At 36.3% G+C, this 20,320-nt stretch overlaps 1 protein-coding gene, 2 long non-coding RNA genes and 1 pseudogene across 3 annotated transcripts; 2 read left to right on the forward strand and 2 right to left on the reverse strand.

Annotated features, from left to right (window-relative positions):
* Positions 1–2,203: 2,203 nt before the first annotated feature.
* LOC133862078 (uncharacterized) lies at positions 2,204–4,153 on the reverse strand. Its single transcript, XR_009899114.1, has 2 exons — positions 3,970–4,153; positions 2,204–2,720 (listed from the first exon to the last, which is right to left on the reverse strand). It is a non-coding gene; the product is annotated as an uncharacterized LOC133862078 (long non-coding RNA).
* A 265-nt stretch (positions 4,154–4,418) lies between these two features.
* Positions 4,419–6,979, forward strand: LOC133861737 (uncharacterized). The gene is made up of 2 exons (XR_009899068.1): positions 4,419–4,857; positions 6,549–6,979. It is a non-coding gene; the product is annotated as an uncharacterized LOC133861737 (long non-coding RNA).
* Positions 6,980–9,047: 2,068 nt separating this feature from the next.
* On the reverse strand, positions 9,048–12,081 carry LOC133862077 (UDP-glycosyltransferase 87A1-like; annotated as a pseudogene).
* A 5,473-nt stretch (positions 12,082–17,554) lies between these two features.
* On the forward strand, positions 17,555–19,768 carry LOC133862082 (probable beta-1,3-galactosyltransferase 8). Its single transcript, XM_062297944.1, has 8 exons — positions 17,555–17,864; positions 17,959–18,023; positions 18,111–18,310; positions 18,399–18,656; positions 18,741–18,828; positions 18,956–19,081; positions 19,233–19,342; positions 19,620–19,768. The coding sequence occupies exons 1-8, from the start codon at positions 17,604–17,606 to the stop codon at positions 19,766–19,768; spliced, it is 1,257 nt and encodes a 418-aa protein (XP_062153928.1). The 5' UTR covers positions 17,555–17,603.
* The last annotated feature ends 552 nt before the right edge of the window (positions 19,769–20,320 follow it).

Raw genomic sequence — 20,320 nt, forward strand, 5'->3', positions numbered from 1 at the left:
TTCGTCAAACCCGTGAAATGGAATAAAAAATGAAAAAATAATAAGAGACGAGAGAAATCAACTCCGTTGAAAAGACGAGGCTTTCTGACAATCGGCTGATTTACTGTAGCAGTAGAGAGCTTGCCGCAAGCGTGTTTTTGAGTAAATTCGGCTGACTTTAGTGATTTCGCTAAAGAGACGAGTTCACTACAAATGCTTTTAGTTGACATTATTTGGCTATTGAATGTGATGGGATTTAAAAAAAAAAAAAAAGAAAAAAAAAATGATGATTGTATTAATTGAGTGAATAAGAAGTTATTCAGTAATCATTCCCTCAAAATTTAATAGTTATATCTGTTCCAAACTTTGGATGTATCGATTAACTAAAAGTTGAGTACATATCTGATCCTAGCTATAAAATGTATTAAAAGTCAAGGAAAATTGTGGACAATGTGGGGAAGCTTGGTACATATCTGATCCTAGGTAGAAAAGGTATTACAAGTCGTGGAAAATTGTGGGGAAAGTTGAGTACATATCAGAAGTGCTATTTCCAACCTCAAGAAGTCGGTTAAAGGACCATCGATAATACTTGTTATTATTTTTACCATCTAAGGTTTTTGCTGTCAATTAAAGTTGTTGGACCTGCGTTTGGATTATGCTTTTAGGAACATGATTAAACAAACATTTACTATTAAACTAGTAAAACCATGATAACTGGAAACAAGGAAAAGTATACATGTTTACTAGGCCTTTTTGTGAGGTTCAAACTTCTTGAATGATGCTTGACCAATCGGGTATATTTTAGTGAATTTTGAATATCATGTTTGAACTTGCCCTTTTTCACTTTTAGGAAGAGATTATGAGCATTGTGCAATGAGCTTTTTATGAGGATTATGCTGTAGCTAACTTCATTGGTTTTGATCCTTTTGTTCTTACGACTGAATGGTTAATTTAATGTGAACATGAGCATTTGGAAATGGGTTAATTTTTAGATTTTCAAGTTTCCCTTTCTTGCAGGGCCAAGATGTCTACAGCATTTCAGTGTTGTCTCGTGAAGGCAGCAGTCCACAATGTGCTTCAGAGTGAAATGACAGTTAAAGAAGATAATGGCAGCTACAAGGCAAACATGAGAATGGAATAGAGGACTTTGATATGGGGTTTTTTTATTTTGTTTCTAGCAATTTTATACTACTAGGAATAGAGGACTTTGATATCTTTATATTGTATTGTTATGGAGAGAGACTGTAGTTGTTGGAAAAAAATAAAAAGAAAAAAAAGGGTTATGAACTTTAATAAAATCATATATAGTAGGTACATTTGTCCATATTCTTATGCTCACCCTCATTTGGGCCGCAAAGGAGGCAAGAATGAACCCCACAAATTCCCATTAAATCATGATCATACCTTTTTTTTTCTTTCTTCATTTTTTTTTCTCATAAATAAGACATTTAGTTGAGGTGATTCCATATAACCTCTCTATTATACTCGAGTCTATATAAATTAAAAATAACAATGTTAACTTTATTAGCCTGTGACAACTTACAAAGGTCAAACTCTTCATGCAATTACGTGAAATCTTAATCATTTTCAACATATTTCAAATAAAGGTCATAGTATATTTCAAAACCTTACTTTTCGACATTAAACATGTAAGTTCGTAACAATGTTAATTTTATCTTCAAAGCAAATAAACATTTCTTCAAACTCTTGCCATTGCCGGCTGCTGTAGTCAAGGTAATTTGAGAAACTATGGCCCTATTTAGTAATCTCTTCCCCCTCCCCCTTCCCTGGCGCCCACCGACAGGACGAGCTTTTAGCAAGAGGGCTGAAAAAATTCAGACAATTTTTTCATGATAGGACAAGCTTTTTTCCCGTTTTACCCCTGTACACAACGTTTATATAGCACAACTTTTTTTTTCCTGCCAAGGGTAGAATGGGTAAAACAAAACAGGCTTTTTTTTTACCCATTCTACCCCTGTATACGACTGTTTAAGCTGCTGAATTTTTTTCCATGTCAAGGGTAAAATGGAGAAAAAAGGGTTGTCCCATCTTGAAAAATGGCTGAATTTTGTCAGCCCTCCTGCCAAAAGCCTGCCCTGTCAATGTGCGTCAGGGAAGAGGAAGGGGGAAAGGATTACTAAACAGGGCATATAGCATTTCTTGTAGATTTAAAAGCAAACTTATTATCATTATGTGCCACAAGAGATGGATTGCAATATGTAAATTTTCTCTGAAGAAGAGCCACCTGATTGACTTCAACTTACACTTACACAACCTCAGTTCAGTTATAGACAATTTGACAAAACATTCGGTCATCTAGAGAATAACTTATGAACTATGTTGTAATCAAAAAAATTACATGATCATGATAGTAAGAATATTTTACAAAATTACATAAACTGACCATGATAACAAATATAATAACTTTAGAACTATTTAGAGGTTATGATCATGGAATTGATGACATTGATCAAGAAATGAATATTTGAAAGCTCAACACCAGCTTGTAAGGGCAAGGTACTTTGATGGTTGAGATTGTTATAGACTTGAAATAAGATGGGTTGTACATGCAATACAATCGCTAAGTCGGTTGAAATTATTGCATTGGCCACGACTGTCATCCAAGCAAGTTTTTGGGATGGGTTGTTGTTGATATCACAAGCTAATTGCCACAAAAGGTAGAGCAGTACTCTTTGGCTTAGAGGGAGAGAAATTACAGACAATATCCATTGTAGATCAACCTAAAAAGAAAGCTTTCATTGCATCAGTCACATGCGTATCTTAAATGAATACTTCAAATGTCAAAGAAAGAGTTGCTATTATACTTTCAAATAATAATAAATAAATAAAAAAAATTAAAAAAAAAAAACTCCTAAAATGTCCCATACTTTTATGACCAGTAGTTGCTTCCAGCAAAAATAAAGCAAACCAATGCAATCTCTTCTTCTAACCATACAATTGCTTAAACATGTGTCTACACTCTAGCATCTATAAAAAATGAATATCACAAATTTTCAGAACTAATATAGAATAACATGCTTCCTCCACTTGCCATGATATCCACAGCTTTCACTAAAATCCATTATTTCCATTTGTCTTTCTCAAAATCCTTTCTACTATTGTTCCTTCATTTTAACAACTTTTCTCCCCGGCAAGTAATTCCCAAAAGTGCATAGTTCCAGCTACTAGGAAACGTCCAACTCTAGCCTTAGTTTCATGTATACAACTCAAATATTGTATTGAATTCCCTCCTTTTCAGGGCTACCTTTCTATATTATCTCACCCATATCAAACTGGTTCTAAGTTTTTATCTGATCAAGCTGATACCCAAGGTTAGGTATCAATCATGACCCAAAAAAAAAAAAAATTCTAAAGATTTAGGAGAGTATTCAATCTCTTCTGTCAGTGGTATACCATAGCAAGAACGAACTTGTTTCTCTATTGTAGACATCATGCAATTAATTCATTCTATTTCAATCCTATTTCCATCTAATAATCAAGAATTCCAAGCTTGTTAGGAGGAAACTCACGTGACGAATTGCTTCTTCAATAAACGTTTTACAGACCCAATTTGCACACGGAGCCTAGTTCTTTTGCTTCACACCGTATTAATCTATCTCTCTACACAGTCGCATAGATCTCAGTGACCCATTTCAGATTCGCCCAAAACATGAAAAATTAGCAATGTAAACTGACCAAGCACTAGAAAATCAACACTAATAAGTAATTGGTCCTCCAAATAAGAGAATCCCATATACATTTCTAATCATTCAAAGTCAAAACTCATAAATGAAATGAACAAAACGGGCGAAACCCAGAGGAGAGAACCAAAGAAATCCAACAAAATAAGCAAATCCCACCACTTCAAATCAAACCAATCAACAGATATACATTGTTCCATCGAATCCCAACTCAATAAACACAATGTCAGGCCCAAATCTGGAAAGAAACGCATCCTAGAACAAAAGCAAAATAATATATAAAACTTACAAGAGTCTTAGAGGGAATTCTCAACAGTCCGGTACCAGATAGTCTCACCGAGTTTACCATTCTTGCTTCTCTCTGCCATATCTCTTTTCTCCACACTTTTGCCAGACAAAAGATTCAAAGATTGCTACTTTACCTGGTGAAGGGCGACCACTGGCCGGAGGAGAGAGAGAGAGAGAGAGAGAGAGAGAGAGAGAGAGAGAGAGAGAGAGAGAGAGAGAAAGAGAGAAACACGTTGGGAGGGGAAGAATGACGGATGGACGGCCGGCCGATGGAGACGTCGCCGGTGAAAACGGCCGGAAAAGAGAGAGAGAGACGCGTTGGGAGGGGAAATGAAAACTAAAAAGAAATTCCTTAAATTTAAAAAAATAAAAATAAAAAAATAAAAAATCCAAGCCACGTAGGCCTGGTGGGTACCCCAGCATTTCCCATTTCATATTGAGAAATGATTCTCGTACACAAAACTTACAACAACGATACAACAGGCTTACGTGGAAAGTGATTTTTTATTATTTTTGTTTTTTCTTTTCTTTTCTTTTGGGTTTGAAAACTGGTTGGAGGGGATTGAAATTTTCATTTCCCCTCCAACGCAGCTCTCTCTCTCTCTCTCTCTCTCTCTCTCTCTCTCTCTCTCTCTCTCTCTCTCTCTCCAACTACCGTTGCTGCCGCTGGTCTTCCCCTTCCCGGCGCCGCTTCACTGGCGGTCGGTCTCCTCCGTCCGAAACCGCCGCTGGTCTCCCGCTCGCTCGCTCACTCACCGGTCGTGACCGACCCTCTCGGCGGTCGGCTTCTGTCTTGGTGGTCGGCCACCCTCCACCGGGCCATCCTTCACCGGCGTTCTGTTTCCGGCGGATTTGGCGGCCGGATCTGTATCCGTCGACGCTAAAAAAGGTACTCGTTGTCACTGGCAGATCTCCCACTTTGCCTTTGTGGGCTGTGAGTTTCTATCAATATTACTATTTTTTAGTTTTATCTTCTCTATTGAATTTTTTGTTCATTTGTTGATCATCGAGTTTGGCTGTTTTGCTATTGTGGGGTTGTCTTGTTTTTGATTCATTATAAGTTTGATGACCTTTCAACTCTTTCACTTCTTTTTATATCTCCTTTGCTGGAGCTTATTCGCTTGCGTGATTGGGACAGAGAGAAAAAATAAATAAGGATTTATCAATGAAAATTATTATCAATAGGAGGTGGTGTTGGAAATAGATGTTGTTTCTAGTTTCAAAAGCCTTTTTGAAATGAAACTTTAGAATCTCTTTTAGTATAGTTTGTATCTTTGATTGAAAGAACAATTGCAATGTAAGCATCTTAAGCAGACTAAACTAGTATCAGCCATATTTCTCCGGACTAACCAAAATACCTTTTGTGCTACAGGAATAGCCACTCCAATACTCCATCAATGAAATATTGATTCTTTCTTTCTCTTATTCTTTACAAAAAAAAAAAAAAAAAAAAAACTCTGAAAAATAATATTTAAATAAAACAGAGAGTAGAATAGATAATTGTTGGAGTGTGTATAGAAAAACATTTTCTAACATAGAAATTTGTATTTTTTTCACTTGGTATTTTAGCTATTGGAGATGCTCTTAACATGTTCTCAATCTTTGATTTCTGTTTGTGGTAGTCCATTTATATCCCTGTTTTTTTTTTCCATTTTGTTTTGTTTTGTCTCAGTTTACTAACTTAGAATGCAAGAAATCAAATTGCAATGAGCTAGAAGATTACCATTTCTTTTTATGCCGTGTTTTTACCCTTTTTTGATCTCATCTTTTCTATTTAGCTCTTGACTTTCTTTTGTATTGATGTTTTAAGGCACTGAGTTAATAGTGAAGAAAGTTTAAAGCGTTTAGCTAATAGTTTTGCGGAAACTTTTATCTAATTCTGATTTATCTGCAATCAATCAACTAATTGTTCCGTTGAATTCTTTATTTGTATACTATTGCTTGCAGGACAACAGTTGCATGTTGCCTCCTAGATGCTTCAATCAAATCTAGATTTCTAAAATTGTCAACAGATCATCTTGCTTTAATAGTTGTTTTCATGGTAAATATTAAACTTTTTTTTTTGATAAGTAAACAGTTCGATAACTTCTGCAACGACTGTTCTTGTTCTAGTATTTCTCTCTTAAAGGTAGGTACTGCTTCTTGCAAGTTTGTGATTTTTTGTTGGTAAATACATATACAATGACCATTGATGAGGATTGGGATGCTTTATAATTATGGCTTAATTATTTGGCTATGTATCTCGACTTGAAAATTTTTATGGTGGATCTTCATGAAATTGCTTTATTTTTATGGTTGCAGTTGGTCCAGCAATGATATTCATGTGTGAGCAGTAAATATTAAGCAGTAATCTGACCATACAATGGTGATTGTTGAGAGTATTTATCCAAGTTAATTTTTTTTTGTAGCTAATAGCCTTTGCGCATTTTACTTATCCAAGTTAATTTTGTTGTTGTTGCCCTTGCTCTTATCTTGAAGTTCCTTTTATTGATATCTTTATGGTTATTTTTCTTGTATTGTTAGGTTTTTTGCTACCACCAATGCAGCATCAATGTTTTTTACAATTTGAATGATTTTCAGGCTGCTGTTGAGGAAGGTATTGTAGTTGGTGGTGGATGCACCTTGCCGAAGGTGCTGCATCAAGATCTTGTCCCTTCAAGAAGTCCAGCAAATGAGCTTAGATGGAGACTTCGGAAGTGCTGTCCTTCCAAATCAAGTCTGCAGCAGCTCTGATGGCGGAATTGTTTAATGTAGTCTTAGCTAATGACAAGGATTCTTCTTCCAAATTGGGAGCTTATACTGTTTATAACAATCTGTTCATAGCTTTCCATATGGCATGTATTAGTTAAGCCACAACTGGCATGTATTATTTTGCCTTCTGTATTTTAGTGTTTGAAACTGTCCCACTCAAATGCTATTTAGAAAGCAAGGAAAAGCATGAAATTGTAAGGCCTTGTTTCGAGTGTGTAAATTTGAAAATTTCAGTACAGTAGTTACTATGTGATTGTGCAGTTTTGTGCCTTGTTAAAAAGTGGTTATCGATTGTTGTGGTCAGTTTACATTTCTTCTTGATTGCTCAACTGAATGGTGAGTTACTGTTGTGTTGGTTAAAAATCTATTTGCTACCAAAATCGTGTAAAGGGTCATCTTACAAGTCGTCAAGCATTCACTAGAAGATGCAGCTCTCAATAGAGCTTACATATAAAAGCCGAAATCTCATAGGAAATTGTTTTTACTTTCATGAAACTTCTTGCTTGTCCGGCACATCGTGAAAAGGAAATTACATTAATCAAAGCCTACTTTCCACCCCTGCTTTCCTGTCTGAAAATTGAATCAAGTTAATGAAAACCAATGTCATGTTCATCTTCAATGGCAACACCCAAATCACGCATGCCAGGAAAAAACTAGACACAATATTTGAAAACAAAACAATATTGTTTCATAGTTTCAAAGGGTTTAGATTTTTTTTTTTTTTTTAACTGATATTCAGGTCAAAAGTCCCATTATTTACTGCCACGAGACTATTCAATTAGTAACGCAACACAACTGGAAAACCGTATACCTATTGAATGAATATATAGGTGTAGCATCGAAAGTTAAAGTAAATAACATAATGCTCCATAAAGGCAAGTATCAACCAACTTAAACTACAATAAGATTAAACAGGATGAAACCAACCATGAACAAAAGATTAACATTCATATACAATACAATAACGTTTTCCTTTTTACCTCCAACAAACACCATTCAAATTTTAAGAAAAAACAAAAAAATGCCATCAAGAAATAGTTTAATTGGCCTTCACCCCATTCTGAATGTTGCCCACCTGATCAGAAGCCATTTGACAAGCTAGAATAGACCACCGTAACATTCAACCTGACAAAAATTTCTCAAGGTGTAAACTAATACTGGAAAAAATTGACCAACAAAAAATAAAAATAAAAATAAAGTTGCACATACCTTGCTCAAGCATCAATGTAACTGGGAAAATCTCTTTGGCTTTCCATTTGGTTGCCAATAAAGATTAAAAGAAATGGAATTTTGCACACATAAACCCCCTATGCAACTACCACAAATGCATTTCTCAAAAAAAAAAAAAAAAAAACTACCACAAATGCATGCACAGCAAATGCAAGTGTACACTGCTGAAACGCATACCACACATATGTTCATAAATGAAAAGTAAACATAGAGCATATTGTTCATACTACCATCATTCATCATACAAAACATAGTAAGCCAAACACGGAATACAACTAAGTCAGAATGGGTTAAGAATCAAGGGAGCAATAAACACAAAACAAAACAATAGCCACAGGCCCACAGATCTAATGAAGCATGAATAACACGTAAAACTTTTAATTATGTCTGAGAAAAACAGGGTGCCTAATAAATCAAACAAATCAGTTCTTCTTTTTCTTTCTCTAAAACAAGTATAACAAAAAAGAGGTATTTTAAAAAGAAAGAAACACAAAACCCATGACGAATACCCATTTTCAGCATCAAACCCATTCCCAAATGCCTCTCTAAACTAGCATTTCCTGCCAAAATCCAACAGAAGAAATAGTCACATAAAATCGAAACCATAAACCTAGCCCTTAAAGTTTAGATCGAAAATCGAGCATAGAATGAAAGCCACAAACGATCCGCACAATTAGAAATAGTAACTACTCACAGGCAGATCCGGCCAGAGAGAGGGATGGGCTGCGGGCTGCGGTTTCCGACGGACACCGGAGGAGAACTCCGGTGAAGCAGCGCCGGCAAGGAGACTACCCACGACCGGAGAGGGACGCCGGACGCCGATTTGGGACGGGGACTGTACGGAGAGAATTCAGAGAGAGGGAGGGGGGGTGCGTTGGGGGGAAATGAAATTTCATTTCCCCTCCAACCGGTTTTGACTTGAAAAAAAAAAAAAAAAAAAAAAAAAACAATTAAAAGTGCCTTTCCACGTAGGCTTGTTGTATCCATGTTGTAAGTTTTGTGTACGAGAATCATTTCTCTTTCATATTTGGGTTGGACAGTCAAAAGTCATGAGATCAGCTTATCTAGGTGAAAGAAGCCCAAAAATAAAAAGAAAAGGAAAAAAAACGAAGACTGTTTCATTCACTTATTTCTACTCATCTGACTGGAAAGGTTCACAAACATAAAAATCACACGCAAAATACATAGTCCCAGTAACAGTAAAACTTGGGAATGGAAAATAAAAACGCGACATAAAACAAGGAAAAAAAAAAAATACTAGACATTTTTGTAAATGTCCGTAACGAAGGAATTGATGTTGGTTTCAGATGAACCCTTTTCAGCAATCGCACGTAGAGAAATCTGTTGAACTTCACTCGCTCTTCTCCTCATTTCTTTCACTGGATCACTCTCGAGGTTCATGAAATTCTGCATTAGCCTTGCGATTTCCTCCCTTGTGACCAACTTGTCCACTCCCAAATCTTGCTTCAACCTCCACCCAGTCTCCCAATCCTCCACAATTAGCTTACTGTTAGGGGGTTGATCATTACCTATATATGGGGAAGGTGAGAAAAGGAACCCCACAAAACACACCTTCTTGAATGGAATTCCACCCACAATGCGTCAAAAAACCCGCTATTGAGGAATGAGACAACACCCTCAACTGGTCGCACCAAGGCACGACGAACCCCATATCACCACAAGCCTTCTTCAACCTGGCAGTCTCACCACGCGCCACCCACAAGAATCTGACACCACTATCTCGCAAACCAGCCGCAAGTTCATCCATCTGAGCACTAGGAAGTGAAAGCACGCTTCCCATTGAAATGTATACAACGGAAGTTTTTGGTTGGCAATCGAGCCATTCTATGTAGTCGACTGAGACATTATTTTCTCCAAGTTCAAAGTAGGGTATGGTTGGGCCAATAGAATAGACCGGGAATGGGAACTCTGCTTTTAGAACATCGATTGCTTGAGATTCCAGCTCGTAGGTGGAAGTGAATAAGAGATATTGTGCCTTGGCCACCCATGGAATCATTTTTAGAATCCTCTGCAACAATTTTTGGTTGTTCCCATCAATCAATGGAAGATCTACCAGACGTGTGGACGAAATTCCGGGGATATAGTCCACACGCTCATCGCCTTTTGCTGTTTGCGTGCATATATATATATATATATATATATATATATATACAAGTAGACATACAAAAAGCAAGCTTATATCAAGAAAGATTGGCACTTGAGTAACATAATCTTGGTACCAAAATGAAGTTATATATATATATACTACCAAAAATATAATACAAATTATCTTGAAATACATGCAATTTGGAACCTATTTTCCAAAGCTGGTTCTCTTTGGGTGGCATGGATTGAGTCTAATTGGCTGAAGGGTAGGAGTTTTGGGCAAATCCCTATCCCTAAATCATGTTCATGGAGCTCGAAGAAGATTTTGAAGCTTAGGGACACTGCTAAAAATTTCCTCTGGTTTCAGGTTGGTGATGGGAGCAATTTTTTCCTTTGGCATGATCATTGGCACCCTTCGGGGTATTTACTTGATAAATTTGGCTTTCGTGTGATCTACGATTCTAGTCTATCTACTGATGCTAAGCTGTCTTCCATTCTTCTTAATGGAGATTGGTTCTGGCCTAGGGCTAGGTCTGAAGACTTGGTAGAAATTCAAAATAAACTTTCAGATAGAAAAATTGGACAGTCTGATATTCCTTTCCTATTTGGTTATCAAGTAAAGGGACTTTTTCATGTGCAGAAACATGGGATATGTTAAGAGTGAAGTACCCGGAAGTTCCTTGGTGGAAATTGGTTTGGTTTTCTTCAGTCATTCCTAAACACTCTTTTCTTTTAGTTGGCTGGTTTTTCGGGATGCCCTTCCTACTAAAAAGAAGATGACTTGCTGGGGATTTAGGAGATGCAAACTGTTTGTTCTGCCATGGAGGAATGCAAAACAGAGAACATCTATTTTTCAGTTGAAGTTTCAGCAGAAGGATTTGGAGAGTTTTGATGGCTGCTTGTCACTTTGAGGATCCACCTCTGTTTTGGGAGGATGTTGAGATCTGGAGCGTTAAAATGCTGCAAAGCAAAAATTTGGAGGCTTGTTTGTGCAGGTTATGACTTGGTGCTGTGATCTATCACTTATGGAGGAATAGAAACGATCTTCAACACGGGAATGCACCAAAGTCGGAGGAGGCTATTGTAGCCAATATTAAGTGGGAAGTCAGATCAAAGGTGTTGACTTCAGGAAAGTTCAAGAATTTATCAAAACACCTGGATCTTGTCTATAGGTGGAATTTACATCTGTTGTTGTAGTTTTTAATGGTGTTGTAGTTGTATCATTGTTGAAGTCTATTGTTGGTTTTTGCAGTAACTGTTTTGCTGCAGTGTGTAGTGTGTTTAATTTGTAAAGATCTGTTGTAGATGGTAGCAGTTCTTGAGTTTCCTGTTGGAGGGTTGTACACAGTTTGGTTGGTTAACTTCTCTAAGCTGTTACCTTCGGTCCTTCTCTATCTAATTTTAGTTTTCCGTAATCTTCCAATTTTTTTGGGATAATCTTCCAAAATTTTCAGAGTTATATAAATTTAATCCTACCTGACATGTCAACTGGAAAATGTCTGTTTTGGGCCAAAAGATCGAAATGTTGGAAGAACGCGAACGCCGACGCCGACGCGGGCCAAAACGAAGCCACCGGAATATTCCTGCGGTTCCCAACGCCGACCGCCCAAAACAAAAAAGTATCAGCCACGATAACCACTGGCGGCGGATCAAGCCCGTCCAGGAGCCGCTCGAATGGAGCTTCCATCTTCGTGAAGACGGCTTCGAAGAACATGTCCATGTTAGCGGCGCGAGCAAGCTCCGATGGGACAACATTAGGTATGCAGGCGAAGCGTACGTTTTCCGGCTTAGGTTTGGAGCCGATGAGGCCGAGCCATTCGTCGGTGACAACGAAGGTGACGAGAATGTCGGTCTTCTTCGAAGCGAGTATCTTGCAGAGGTTCAGCATGGGGTTGACGTGACCACGACCCGGGTAGGCAATGATCACCACGTGGCAGGCGGTGGCTGGTGCTGCTTTGACGGAGTCCATGTCCAGATATTGCTGATGTGATGGCCACTCAAGCTTGGATAAGGGTTTGAAGACCGGATTGGGATCGGATCTTCAAACCCTTATCTAAGTTTCTCAAATTTCAAAATCCTAACCGTTGGTTAAATCCAAAGGTCCAAAATCGTCTCCTTTTGTCTTGAACTTGGATTTCACTAGGAAGTCTGGAACTTAGAAGTGCACGTTTTTTTTTTTTTTTTTTTTTTTTTTTGGTTAAACACCTTTTTTGTCCCTGAATTTTAGAAACTTTATTTTTTAATCCCTGAATTTTAATTTGCATCACAAATTATACCTCAGTTTTTGAAAATGATCGAATAAGTATCTCGGTTAACTTCTCCGTCCAAAAACTAACGAACAGAGGTCGACACGTGACACTATATAAAAAAATTAAAAATCTTTAAAAATGAATTAAAAAATAATAATATTTAAAAAAAAAAAGAAAAAGAAAAAAACAAACAAAGGGTGGCTGCCACCCCCCTTGACATCCATGGTGGTGGCCAGCCACCCCCTTAGCCGGTCTGGGGTGGCTGAACCACCCCATGGGGGGTGGTTCGGCCACCCCTTCACAATTTTTTTTGTCAAGGGACCGGCCAAGGGGGTGGCTTAGCCACCCCTTGTTTTTTGTTTTGTTTTTTAAATTTTTTTAAATTTTCTTAATATTATTATTTTTTTAATTCATTTTTAAAGATTTTTAATTTTTTTATATAGTGCCACGTGTCAACCTCTGAGGTTGACACGTGGCGGTCCGTTAGTTTTTGGACGGAGAAGTTAACCGAGGTACTTATTCGGTCATTTTCCAAAACTGAGGTATCATCTGTGATGCAAATTGAAACTCAAGGACTAAAAAATAAAGTTTTCAGAACTCAGGGACTAGAGAAGTATTTAACCCTATTTTTTGAAGGAGGAAGTGCACGTTACTGTCAAGTAGTGTCGCATGCCATGACGTCAGCAGCTCCTCCAGACTATAATCATTATTATTATTTTATTTTATTAAAGATAATTATTACCATTTATTATAATACAAATTTTTTACTTTATTATATAATTTTTTTTACTTTATATATCACACCACAAAAAAAATCTCTCTCGTAATTGAAGTGAGCAATTACCAAACAGGCCAAGTTACATACAGAATGACGGAGACGGTACCAGAAGTTCTTATGGACATGAACAATGGCCAAAATTTTTTTATTGATAGGGTAAAGTAAGCTAACTTATATATATACAGGGGTACATGCATTTGTAACATCCTTCTCAGACTTAATTATAAGTAATTTTGCAAAAGCTGTTAAATGTATAGCCACAGGCAGTGAGAAACATAGATGTGATTCACAAAGACTTGTAATGTTCAACACGTACAGAGCAGTCTTGTTTAAGAAGTGGTTGGGGTATATCATATATGTTCATTCAATACAGAGCAGTCTTGTAATGTCCATCTCTGTAATGCCTTTATGGCTTTGTTTTAGCAATTGATGTAACACATGCTATTTCGTTAAAAAAAAAAAAAAAAAGCATTACGACTCTGGTTATAAATTATAAATTATAATAGGGTAATATTAATGATTTAATTGGTAACTTTTTTTGTTAAAAGTGTGGCCAAAACAAAACCAACAAAAGAAAAAGTGTAGCCAACGGATCCTTGAATTTCTATTTTGCATAGAAACAGTCCAGCTTTGTTTTATGGATAAATGTTTATAAATTCTTGAATAAATACGCGATTTGAATTTATTTACTTACTTTCTAATTTTAAAAATTAAATATTTGACTTTTCAATTATTCGCAATAGATTATTTAGTGAGTTTTCCTTTAAAGTTTACTGTAGACCATTAGTGTTATTTGCCAAATTACCTTATAATCTAAAAAAATAAAAAAAGAAAAATAAAAATCAATAAAAGAAAAATGTGTTTTTTTTTTTTTTAAAAAAAAAAAAAAAAAAAAAAAAAAAGTTACCGGGACATACCACAGTTCTCACCCCTTCAACTTCTTCATCAACCTCTTCAAGCCTCTTTCCAAGGGCGGGTTGTGGTTTATGAGTAGTCTCTCCAATGGTAGTAATCCACGACCCAAAAGATTCCGCATGTTTATTCATTTTTGTTTATTTTTCACTTGGGTTGTGAATTTTCCTGTTTTAAAAAATTTATCAATCTCTGTCACGAATCTTAATTCTCCCCATCTCTTCTTTCCCCTTTACTGGCATGCGCCCTCACGAGAGAGAGAGAGAGAGAGAGAGAGAGAGAGGAATGGTTGTGCTCTATTCCGTGACCCCATCGGAAAACCACCGTGCAACTAATGGTGGTGATTTGAGGCTCATATTTCGCTAAGGTAAGGTTCATTTTCAATGGCTTTGGTTTTCTACAGTATACGTTTAAAGTTTTCGGGTTCAACGAGTTAGTGTTGTGGATTTCTTGTGTTAAAATCTCTATGTGGCAATTGAAATTGGTGTTTGTGTGTGGATGTTGGCCAAATGGATGTGATTTCGATTTGTCCGTTTGGGTTGTTGTTGTTGATTGAATTTATGTGTTTGGAGCTTTGGAGGCGTAGGTTTTGATTTTTGTTTTGTGTGTACGTTGATGGTAGTCGACTACATGCACTACATAGATGGACAAATTGTAATAATTTGTTGTTGATTATTTGAGATACGGCTAATTGAAGATTTCTGTTGTGCTTTTCGATTTGTCTATGTTTTTGGAAGTATATATGTGTTTCGATACCCTCTAGTCACTTGATTGGGTCGAAACCCCGGGTGGCACTTAACTAGTGATGTTGCGTGGGTAGTCGCTGGTCATAGAAGCCATTAGATTCAGGGTAATTTAACATTCCACTCACATTAGGCCACAAGTTCATCCCCGTATAAATAGTACGCACATGCCTCTACAAAAATAAAAAATAAAAAAATTGGAATTTTGCAACGTGTACTATTTGCCATGTCACTAAATTATATTCAAGAACAATATTTCATGTTAGCTTATCAGGTTCAAGTCGTGTTGATATCTAAATCCATAATTAGAGGAGATATGAATTTACAAAATTGTAGGACTTTGTAATTCTCTTGAATTATAGGGGATATGAATCCAACTTTCAATTCTTACCCATTTAGTATGACTAATTTCTCATAGAAAAGAGAAACAAAAGTATTGAAAGAAGACTAGTTAAGTGCATGTGTTTGGTCATGACAACCTCACCATGGGCCATGGGCCATGGCCGGCCACTCTAGTGGCTTTGGCAATTAAGAACCAATACTTGCGCAAATGGGCTAATGTCATAATTAGAGTTAATAATTCTGTTTCTGAGTTCTAATTAATCTCTCATCCAAGGGCCGAATTCCACTATAAAATTCTAAAAATTCTCTCAAAATTATATGTCTTTATTAAATAAACCCTCTATTTTTTTTTTTTTTGAAAGGTGTTCCCTATACGTTGTCTAATGGAACGAATTAATTAAGCTGATCAAAAAAAGGTTGCAGTATTTACAGTAGTTTCTGAATTCAGTCTTTTTTCCTGTACGTTTATATTGTATATATAATATATTTTGATTGATTGAGGTGCACAAAATTGAAGAAGCGTTGTTATATAAGAATATCTTCAACTCACTTGTTATAGTATATCAATGAAATGAAGTGTGGGGGAATAGGTATATATAACAAACACGGGTAATGTTAAAACGAAGATTTATGAATATTCTCTAAAAAAAAAATGATATGGCTTTTAAAATTATCATTGAATTTGTGATAGACAACTATTAAATTTTGATCCAATGATAATTTTAAAAGCCACATTAATATTAGAAGGACACAACAAGTTAGACGTTTTTTTATTTTTTTTGCATTTTAAATTCTAAATACACCCGTTTTTATTTTGCCGCCTCACCATGTTAAAGAAAATGCAACAAATAGTTAAGCTTAACTAATAAGGGAAAATATTAGTTGTACTAATCAAAATTTATATAAATATTTTACGACCAATATCCATGTAATACTAGTACTCCATCTTCATCCATTTGGTACACAAAACATATGGCATATATATGAGAAACCACATATTAAATAATTTATATGATATTGTCACATATATAACTTGTCGCTTCAATTTATATCTAGATTGCATTACGCATTAACAAATATACTTCTATATATTTTATAACCATTTATAATAATATTTTTTTAACAAATGAAAATAAATTATTTAATTTCACAAATTTTGTGTCCATAGTACCTTAAATCTTAGACCTCCGCCTAATTAAACCAATTAAATGATTAAATTTATTACTTTTATTAAATTATAAGGACAATTTGTAATTTAATATAATATCAGAGTTAAATAGTTTGCTTATCAAATCTTATTTGTTGGGAGAGAATTTGATTCCATACATGATTGGAAGTAATAAGAACGAGTCCATAACCTAAGGTCCAAAGCATCCAAAAAGCCAAAATATATATTGGCCGGCTCACGTACGGTTGCACCCAACAAAACTTCAAGTTTTGAAATTGAGTAATTCTAAATACTAAACTATCATTCCACTCTTATTTTATTGAGTTGATGTGGCAGTGCTATCAACCCTTGAAATTTTTCATTCATCCATAAAAATCGATCTAAGAGTTGATGAGCACCGACACATCAACTAAATGGAATGGGAGTTAAATATATAGCGTACGTTACTCGTTGAAATATGTATACGTATTGCGTGCTACTACCTTTGTGCCGTTAAAACCCTCTCTCTCTAATAATTATTTTATATATCTTAATAGAAACAGTTGGTTGAGGCATGAAAACCTCATGATTGAACTGCCAACCCCAGGAATGAAAGCTAGCCCTCCAGCTAATTATGGCGAGAGATGGATGATATAGGGGCAGAAATTAAGATAGTCCTGATCGATTAAGACAAATATGAGATCAGAGGCACCCATGCCAGTACTACTCCCACTATTGTTCTGCAGTAGCAATTAGCCGCCTCATCCCGCAATCATACAACTCGATCTTCTTAATTAAGGTATTACACTACTATTAGCTGATCATATTTTCATTAATTCTTGACATTAATTGATGTGAAAAATGGAACAGCTTCATTTTGATTTTCCTCTCAAATGTTTTTTGGGGGGCTTTAATTTGCATGCAGCAATTAAAACGCATTTATTTGAATCTTAATATGCAAATTAAAAGGGCTTCTAAGTGACCAAGAATACTTTTTGTATTCGATCGTTTAACGTTAGGTATATATGGTTGTCTAGATTGTGACACTTATGTCAGACGAAACAGGTCGCTTGCAAAATCATTTTCATCGTGATTTTCACACAGAAAAATCACTTTCACTGTGATACTCACATAGTCACATGCATGATCAAAGCATTGGTTTTGATGGCTATGGGCGCTTGGAAGTTATACATCAATGATCAAACGTTTAATCATTGCCAATTTTTCCATTCAAACTGAGACAAAAATGGAATTACTTGTCTTCTAAGTTATCTCTTTTGTGTTTTTGAACCTCTTCTAAAAGATTTGTGTCAATATATATCCTCATCTAAAGGTTGCTGCCATCAGAAAGCTAGGAAGGTGGTTGCGGGATTGTGCATGGTGTTTGATACTCTCACTGTGTGGCCGTGGCAGCTTGACAAGGAGACGTCGAGGAAAATGAGGGGGAAAACAGTGTCAGGAAAAGCCATTCTTTTACTCTGTCTTGCCAGCTTTCTTGCAGGATCCCTCTTTACCAGCCGTCAGACATGGAAGAATCACCCTTCTCAAACCAAACAGCCTCAGAATATTCCCATCATGCCAAACCATGTCAACTGGCCGCTCGACGACGCAGTGACGCGAGATTGTGATCACAAGCGGGTGAGAGGAGACTGATCACTCAGTGAGTTTATTTTGGTTATAATTAAATTTCTCAGCTTCCTAACGTTTCTTTTTTTCTTACGTAAATCTGCAGAAACTGGTTGAAGGAAAATCTGGAGACATCATGGAAGAAGTCGCAAAAACCCATCAAGCTATCCAGCAAGTCGAATTATTTTAACTATTTTTTGGAAATTTTAATGTTAGTGGGGTGTCATTAATTAATTTATATGTACATTAATGCGATAGGTCGCTGGATAAAACAATTTCAACATTGGAAATGGAATTAGCAGTAGCTCGTACGAGCCAGAGCGGTGGAGTACAACTTCCATTAATAGAAAGAGCTTCTAATCACAGCTTACAGAAGGCCTTTGTTGTCATCGGAATTAACACCGCATTTAGCAGCCGGAAACGGCGAGACTCGGTCCGAGAAACATGGATGCCAAGAGGTTTTCTCTTTCGCCATCCATCTCGATCACTCCCTTATTTTTTTTTTAAAAAAAACTTTTGATTAATTAATTTGATCAACCATTGCAGGAGCAAAACTGAAGACACTGGAGAAAGAGAAAGGGATTGTTATACGGTTTGTGATCGGACACAGCGCCACGCCGGGAGGGGTTCTTGATAGAGCAATCGACGCAGAAGAGGCGGAGCACAAGGATTTCCTTCGGCTCAAACACGTGGAGGGTTATCATGAGCTCTCTACCAAGACCCGGCTGTATTTTTCCACCGCTGTCACCATCTGGGATGCCGATTTCTACGTGAAGGTGGACGACGACGTCCATGTAAATTTGGGTTAGCTCCATAATTATCCAGTAAATTATATATATAATTAAATGTGTATGATCATATACCATATAGAAAATTGGATTTTGGTAGGGGTGATGGCGAGTACACTTGCACGGCACCGATCCAAGCCCAGAGTTTATATTGGGTGTATGAAGTCTGGCCCAGTTCTATCTCACAAGTAAGACAAATCAGATTCATTTCATATATTATATATATAATCAACTTCTTTTTAATTAATTATTTTTATTTTCTGGGTTAAATATAGAGATTAGAACAAGATATTTAGCATTGTTATTGTGTGGCAGGGGGTTGAAATATCACGAGCCAGAGTATTGGAAATTTGGTGATGAAGGGAACAAGTACTTCAGGCATGCCACTGGCCAAATCTATGCCATCTCCAAAGACCTTGCTGCCTACATCTCAATCAACCTGTGACTCCAAAACTTCTTCTTTCTTCTTTTTATTTATTTATTTTATTTTTCCGGCTGATGTTGGAAAATCTGAAATATTTTTTTTTTTTTTTTTGTTTTTTTGTTTTGTTTTGTGGGGTGTATGGGACTTTGGTATGGTATGATTTGGCAGGCCCATATTACATAGATATGCGAACGAGGATGTTTCATTGGGCTCCTGGTTGATCGGATTGGAAGTTGAACACGTCGACGACCGTTCTATGTGCTGTGGGACCCCTCCAGGTAAGGAACTTCAGTTCTCTATCCCTGGAAATGGGCCCCAGTTGGTTTTTGTATTTATGTTTTTGTTGTTACATTTATCATGTTTAGTCAAGTAAAAATGACATAATTCTAAATCACGTCAAGATATAGTTTAGTATTTCGATGTAAATATACACGTGGGACACATGATTAATGCGTTTTCTAAAATATGTTTAATTTGACCCCAAGAAAAAAAGTGACAGAATAATGCTTAATTAGCATTGTCACTTAACGACGGTTCTCTGGTGTTACGTGATAGATTGCGTATGGAAGGCACAGGCAGGGAATTTATGTGTGGCATCATTCGATTGGGCATGCAGTGGAATATGCAAATCCGTGGCCAGGATGAAAGACGTGCATAAGTCATGCGGAGAAGGAGATGGAGCTATTTGGAACGTTAATCTTTGACATAAATTAACCATAGATAAAGAAGAGAGAGAGAGAAATACAATATTTATTTTTGTTGTCATATCTGATCAGTACTATTTATCTTTTTTTTTTTTTTTTTGAAATTGATCAGTACTATCTATCTAGGGCAAGTTTTTGTATTTTTTTTTTTATTATTAATGAAATTAATCGGGATAATTTAAATTTGGAAAGTCCCATATATAGAAAACCAAACACTCCATGAACAGAAGAAAATGGGAACAAATAACATTTTTAAAAACTTCCCCACAATTATCATCCAATTACATAGAAAATAATATAAATAATGCTTCATTTTTTTTTCTCTTCTTCCGGCCATTTTGGTTATATATACAACTACTAGTCAACGTACAAAAAGATGAACAAGAAAATGATTCTATGGGCCCACATGGGCTTGTCTGTCATATGCCTGAGCCCGGCCCAAAATATTTTGACAAAGACCCAAAAAGGAAAAGGGCGGTTCGTGCGGTCTTAATTATAAATTTTTTAAATTTTCGTCAAGACTCGAGAAGCTCCCGCCGTATCTCCCGCCCA

This window comes from Alnus glutinosa, chromosome 2 (genome assembly GCF_958979055.1).
Source record: "Alnus glutinosa chromosome 2, dhAlnGlut1.1, whole genome shotgun sequence".
NCBI lineage: Eukaryota > Viridiplantae > Streptophyta > Magnoliopsida > Fagales > Betulaceae > Alnus > Alnus glutinosa.